The following is a 6,192-nucleotide window of genomic DNA, read 5'->3' as shown; positions in this document are numbered from 1 at the left end:
GTAAAGACCAAAAAATAAATAAGTAAAAAAATAAAAGAAAACAAAGAAAACAATAAAAATGAGAAAACCGATGAAGAAAATAAAAAACGTAAAAAAACGAGATTGTACTAAAATAATGAAATCACTAGTTAAGGCTTACCCTTGCACATGTCACTCTCACGTTCTCAAACGCTGACAAGTGGCGCACTGCATGCGCATCAATTGTCGCAACCTGAGAGTTTTTCCTTTTTCCATATATTTATTTATTTAAAATATTTCATCTCTTCAACCATGCGTCTAAATCCTGAAGCGTTTTCATCATTAAATTTCTCGCGTAGAGATTTTTGAAACTAAATTTCATGTTAATAGGTTTTGATGAACTTTTTTCATTGAAAAAATCAGAAAGAATAAACCGGAGCCAAACGCAGATTGAAACTAGAGCAGAAGCAATTCTACGAAACAAAATTGTATTTGTTTCCTTTTCGAGAATCACAGTTGTGCTTCTCGCGGATGCAAATATGTGCCTCCACAAGAAGCAATCTATGCTTCTCATGGCAGCGAAAGCATGTGTTTTATTACTTTTTGAGGAAGCAAATCCGTGCTTTTCACGGAAGCAATTTTTTGTGTTTTTTTATGAGAAGCATAGTTGTGCTTCTCATGGAAGCAAATCCGTCCCTTCACGAGAAGCAAATATGTGCTTTTTTTGAAAGAAAAAAAGGTGTTTTCTCTTTTCAAGAAGCACAGGTGTGCTTCTCGAGGAAGAAAATATATGCCTTCATGAAAAGCAAATATGTGATCCTTGTGGAAGCCAAAAAAATCCGCAGAATATTTTTATTTTTATTTCTTGATGGCCTAGGGAAAACCAAGCAAAAACCAAGAAGCTGAAAAGACCGATCTAAAAACTGAAAACGCATACAAAAAACAGAAAAAAGTTGTTTGTGGGCAGTTTTTGGACTGGAAAAGCTGAAGCTGAAACCAATAGCTATTTTAGAACATTCGTGGAATCACAACCCAGAACTGTTACATCCCAAAGCATGTCTCAAAGCATGTCTCGGTGTACTTCATAACCAAAGTTGTTTTCCTAACCACTTTGACTTTTGTGTTTGATCGTAATTATGTCATAAATGTCACCGCAGGCACGACCTATCTCTCCCTTCACCGCCTCCTCCAGCTCATAGTCATTGCCAAACAACTAACCTTCACTACATATGTTTCCTCAGCACAACTGTTTTGCCAACACAACAAAATCTTAAGGGAGCACTCAATACGCGATATGCGGCTACAAATGGATGCACCACTTGGCGCGTTCTCATTCCACAGAAGTGACCCTTGCGAGGCTCCTGCAAAGGGTACCCCTTGATTAGTTTCCCCTATAAGACAAGTGAGTGAGCGACTGGATTAGAGAGAGAGAGAGCGTGCGACAATACTAATGGGTGACCCTTACGTGTGAGCCCTTCAGGCAAGACGGATGCTAATCTCGCTATAAGCAAGATATAGCATCCACGCCTCTAGATCTCCCTCAAACGTGAATACCTTTTGACTTTTTTTATTCTTTCATGCAAACCTTTCGGCCTCCTTTGGTTTATACGATATGGATATCATAGAAATAGGAAAATTGTAGAAAGTGAGATGACATGTATCTCAATTCCTATAAGAAAAGAGATGCCATTTGATTCATAGGGTAGATTTTTTCACATAAAAATAGAAATCCATTCCTACGAACCAAACGATTTTTGAAGGCTTCAAAAGAATTTTTCCTTTGAAAACCCTATCCTATAAAATTCCTACAATAAAATATTTCTAGAGGCCTTCATCTCTCACCTCCGTCGGCCCAGGCCCAACAGAAGAACCCCCAATTCCTCTTTGCCAGCCCTAAAAAAAAAATCCTCTTTGCCGTTCCATTTTCGGCCGGCGCATGTCTCCGTGCGCCCAACGAGAACTCCCCCTGCTCCACATCGTGACGGAGTGGCGCGATGGAGCTGCGGTCGGCCACCGCCTCAATCCTCCGTCGTCGTCCGTGCCGCGCCGGCGCCGTCCCTTCCGCTCAGAAGGCGGCGGAGTGGACCGGATCAGCGCTCTTCCCGACGACCTGCTCCTCCAGGTACTCGTTCGTCTCCGCTGCGCTCGCACCGCCGCCCTCACCAGCGCCGTCGCGCGTCGATGGCGCGCCCTCTGGAGGTACCTTGCCGAGCTCTCCTTCCGCGGGATCGCGCCGGACGCCCTCGAAGACGCCCTCGTCCAGGTCGCCCGCCCCACCATCTCCCTCCTCGAGATTGACATACCCGAGGAGCACAGGGACCAGATTGACCCTGCCCGCGTCTCCGCGCTGCTCCGTACGGCCGCGCGGCTGGCGCCCACGGCTCTGGTCTTCACTGCTTGCGGGAACTTTAAAGATGGTACGATTCCTATCGAGGTTCCTGTCTTCCACCGAGCCACCTCGATCAAGCTGGAAGTGCAGAACCTGTATCTAACACCGCCGGCCCATGGACTTGAGTTCCCTGTGCTGGAGAGGCTGTCCGTCGCTGGCTTCCGCTTCGACATGGATGAGCTTATCCAGCGCTGCCCTCGCCTGCGCGTACTGGGGGTGGGCAACGGCTGGGGTCTCGGTATGATCAGAGTCCACTCACCGACGATTGAGGAGCTTGTCGTGGACTACACCCGCGTGTGAGTGGCATCGACATCATGGCACCTGTGCTTAAGAAGTTCGAGCTGTGGACCTGGATGAGCTCGGATTTCAGCGTGTCGTTCAACGCGCCGATGGTGGAGAATCTACGGTGGGACATCTATTGCAACTTTCAAAATGTGGGGATTGATGTCTGGCGCCTGCGCAGAGTAGGCTTATGGAAGAAGGAGAGCGTCAATACCCTATGGTTGTTCATACATGCTCCGGTGTGTCCACTGTCCTGCTTTATTTTCCTCTGCAGTCTGCTCCAAAATTATTCGTGTTAGAATGTTCAATTGGTGCATGAGTACATGACAAAAGTATGTTAGCTGATGAAACCATGCAGACTTCAAATCGAAAGAGGAAGCAGGTATTGGACAAAACTTAATCCATGCATATTGCCCAACTAAAATAAATTACTGCTATGGGGCAAAAGGCCACCAACACTGCTATTTTAAGTTGACATTGTGGCTGCCAATATGAAAACTATTATAACTTGATGCTCATCAACTCTCTAGTCATGCCCTGAATTCTCATGCTATTAGTTTATGTAATGCATGCATCGCCCTTGCATAAGAGGTCTTCCCTGCATGCATACTCCAGTTAACACTTACTTTCGTGGTATGTTGCCAAATTCTTGTTCTTGTACTGTTCTTTTTCCTATTTCCTTCATGACATGTTTATACATTTGCAGGCTTATGCACCAGATGCAATTCTTGTTCTTGTAAGTATGTTTTTTTTCTATTTCTTTACTTCTTGTGTATACATTTGCAGGTTTATGCACTAGATGCAGAGAGGAACTCCAGTCAAGAGATAGCATCACTTCCCAACTTTTCTGTTCTGCAGCTACGTCTGGTAACACGGGGACATATTTTTGGGCCCCTTGTGTTGAATCTACTTGGGATCTGCAACGTAATACAAAATCTTAAGGTGACCATAGACAAAGACACGGTAATTATTCACTTCGGCTACCTGATATATATGCATTTTAAAGAAATCTGCTTAGCTACAGTACTAGATTAATTAGATAAACGCACAAGTTAATTGCATTTTGGTTATAAAAAATTAACAGTACCTCACTTCTCTTTCAGTGCAGACAAGTATGCCCATCAAATTGTCCTTGTGAGCAACCCCAAAACTGGAGAAGGCAAACTATCTCGTTGCCAGCTCTTGAAGAAGTAGAAATAAAAGGTTTCGAAGGAAATGGCGACGAAATTGATTTCCTGAAACTTCTGTTCAGATGCACGCCTCTGATGAAAACAATGACCGTGACACTGGCCCCTGAGGTTTTACCAACGAGCAGAGGATGCGAGAAAACCTACAGAATTTTTAGGGAAAACCCATCTGTGAAATGCCGTGTTTATCGCAGCGGTGGGGAGGAGGTTCTGTACCCATGATGGTCAAATGCTTCTGGTTGTAATCAGAGATACCAGCTATGTTGTCTAAGCTTGAACGCCTGTTGTGTATTACTTACCCTAGCCTTCATATTTTGCTGAAGATTCCAGAACAGTTCAATTAATATGTTTTCTGTTCTGGACGCTGATCAAAATGTGTTGATGTGAATTAACATGCTTGGTTTTGAATTTCCCAGCTTTTTAGCTCTATGATTAACCTGCATATTCCTTAGGTTGAATTTGGATATCAACGCTCCTATGGATTAGTAGATGTTTCACATTACGTGGTGGTAGAGGTATTGTCTTTTTGTGAGGTAGCAGAGGTATAGTCAGGTGAAGAAGCGGGGGGTGCTGCGGCTCGACCACTTCCAGGACTACTCTATCGCTAAAGAAGATCATGAGGGAGCGAAGATCTGGCCATCTCCTTCGGCTCCCACCATGTTATCACTTATCCTCAGACCTGACTGCCCAGAAAGAAATGAAGTTCTTGTGATTTTCTACGTGCGACAAGATATATTCTTATTCGGAAGTTCAGCTTCCCGTAGGTCGTCCTACTGCAAGTTGTGGAGTAGTCCTGAGCTTCCCTTGAAGAGCTGGGATTTCCACTGCAGTTCATCATTCTCATCTGTATGAGGGCGGTGCACTGCACTGGCCGATACTATTCGGAATAACACTAATAAGGCTCTGTTTCAAGATATTGAAATGGGGTCCAATCTCCGTGTCCAAAAAAAGAAAGAAAAGGAAATGGGGTCCAATCTCAAAACTGACTGGAAACGGAAATGGGCTTCAATGTAAATGTTGTTGTTTGCATGTTCATGGAATTGGGCGGTGGAGTCAAAGAGAAGAGCCAATTCCAATTCCTATTTGGATGTACAAAAACTTGAAATTGTAATTCTTAAAGAGTACCGTTTCGAAAAAAAATTTCTTAAAGATTTGAAGATTGTAAAGTGTTGTATATGTTTGAAAATGTATTCTCCACTACAGTGTTTGTATTATTATGACTAGTACAAATGCCCGTGCGTTACAACGGGCAAAAAAAAAAAGCAAAGCCTGCACCATGTGTCATCATGTGCCATTTCTTATAGCAGTTATGATAAACATCGGTAATAAGATTACACTCTTATTGTTGTTCGGAGCATAAAGTGTGGATGTGAAGAAGCTAGCCTAACTTCCTTCATCTATGGAATAGTTTAGTGGTGCATGAAATAGTTTGTCTATCATTTTTTATGTTTTGTTATTACAATTGGAACATGTTTTCAAGCCCAACATTTTATGAACACATGATTTTTTAGTGATTTTGTTAACAATTTTAAATGTTTTTAAATCAGAATGTTTTTGGGAAATTTCAGGATTTCTTAAAAAGTGTGAACATATATAAAATATAAATATTTTTTTGAAACCTAAAGCAATTAGAAATGCTCATTGTTTTTAAAAATACATGCTTAGTGCCGGTAATTAAATGATTATTGGTGTCCGGACCATGGAGTACAAAGTTAAGAAAGTCATTGTGGTCTAATTCGATGACGCCTCCTTGAGAATAGCACTATCACCGGATGGAAAAATAGTGGTGTATTTGTTTTTAATGGGACATATCTATGACTGAATGTTCCGTAATATTCAGTTTAATAACTAATTCTAAAGTTTTTCTTAGAATTTTGAAAACATTTGAATACGAATGAATTTTCACTATGTTGGATTTTTTTAGAGATAATTGTTCGTTTAGTTTTGAAGATTTTTTTTCATAGCAAATATGCACGAATGCCACCCTTGGGCTAAAATTTTGAATGGGCATAAAGCACAATAGAGACCTATAAAGAGATCATTCTGAACGTTAGATATGTATAATATCATACATCTGGAAAACATAGACTTTTAGTTACGGAAATATAAGTGGCAAAGTATTTATAATTTAAACCATCACAAATTTAGAATTATTATAAGTTTCACATTACCAAAGACTTCATTTGCTTTCCTTCAAGGCCCGCCCCTCCTTGGCCTTCCTCCAGCCAGCCAGCAAGGCCGCACCCCCAAATCCACCCAAGGCCCCCCCCTAACCCCTAGGGATTGGGAGCTCTTCCCGATCGATCCCCATCTCCTCCTCACACCTTCTCGACCCCCTCAGCGCTGCCACACACACGCGCACCGCTCCTCGCGCCC

At 42.4% G+C, this 6,192-nt stretch overlaps 1 protein-coding gene across 1 annotated transcript; it reads left to right on the top strand.

The window, feature by feature from the left end:
* Positions 1-2,059: 2,059 nt before the first annotated feature.
* LOC123161188 (putative F-box/FBD/LRR-repeat protein At3g49030) lies at positions 2,060-3,901 on the top strand (the record flags this gene model as incomplete). Its single annotated transcript, XM_044579036.1, is given in 3 exon segments — positions 2,060-2,868; positions 3,416-3,592; positions 3,733-3,901. A coding segment is annotated over 1 exon segment (588 nt), but the record flags the coding sequence as incomplete, so codon positions are not given.
* Positions 3,902-6,192: the final 2,291 nt, after the last annotated feature.

The sequence above is a fragment of the Triticum aestivum genome, chromosome 7B (genome assembly GCF_018294505.1).
Source record: "Triticum aestivum cultivar Chinese Spring chromosome 7B, IWGSC CS RefSeq v2.1, whole genome shotgun sequence".
NCBI lineage: Eukaryota > Viridiplantae > Streptophyta > Magnoliopsida > Poales > Poaceae > Triticum > Triticum aestivum.
Note: the sequence above shows the minus strand (reverse complement) of the source record. Positions and strands in the feature narration are given on the sequence as shown.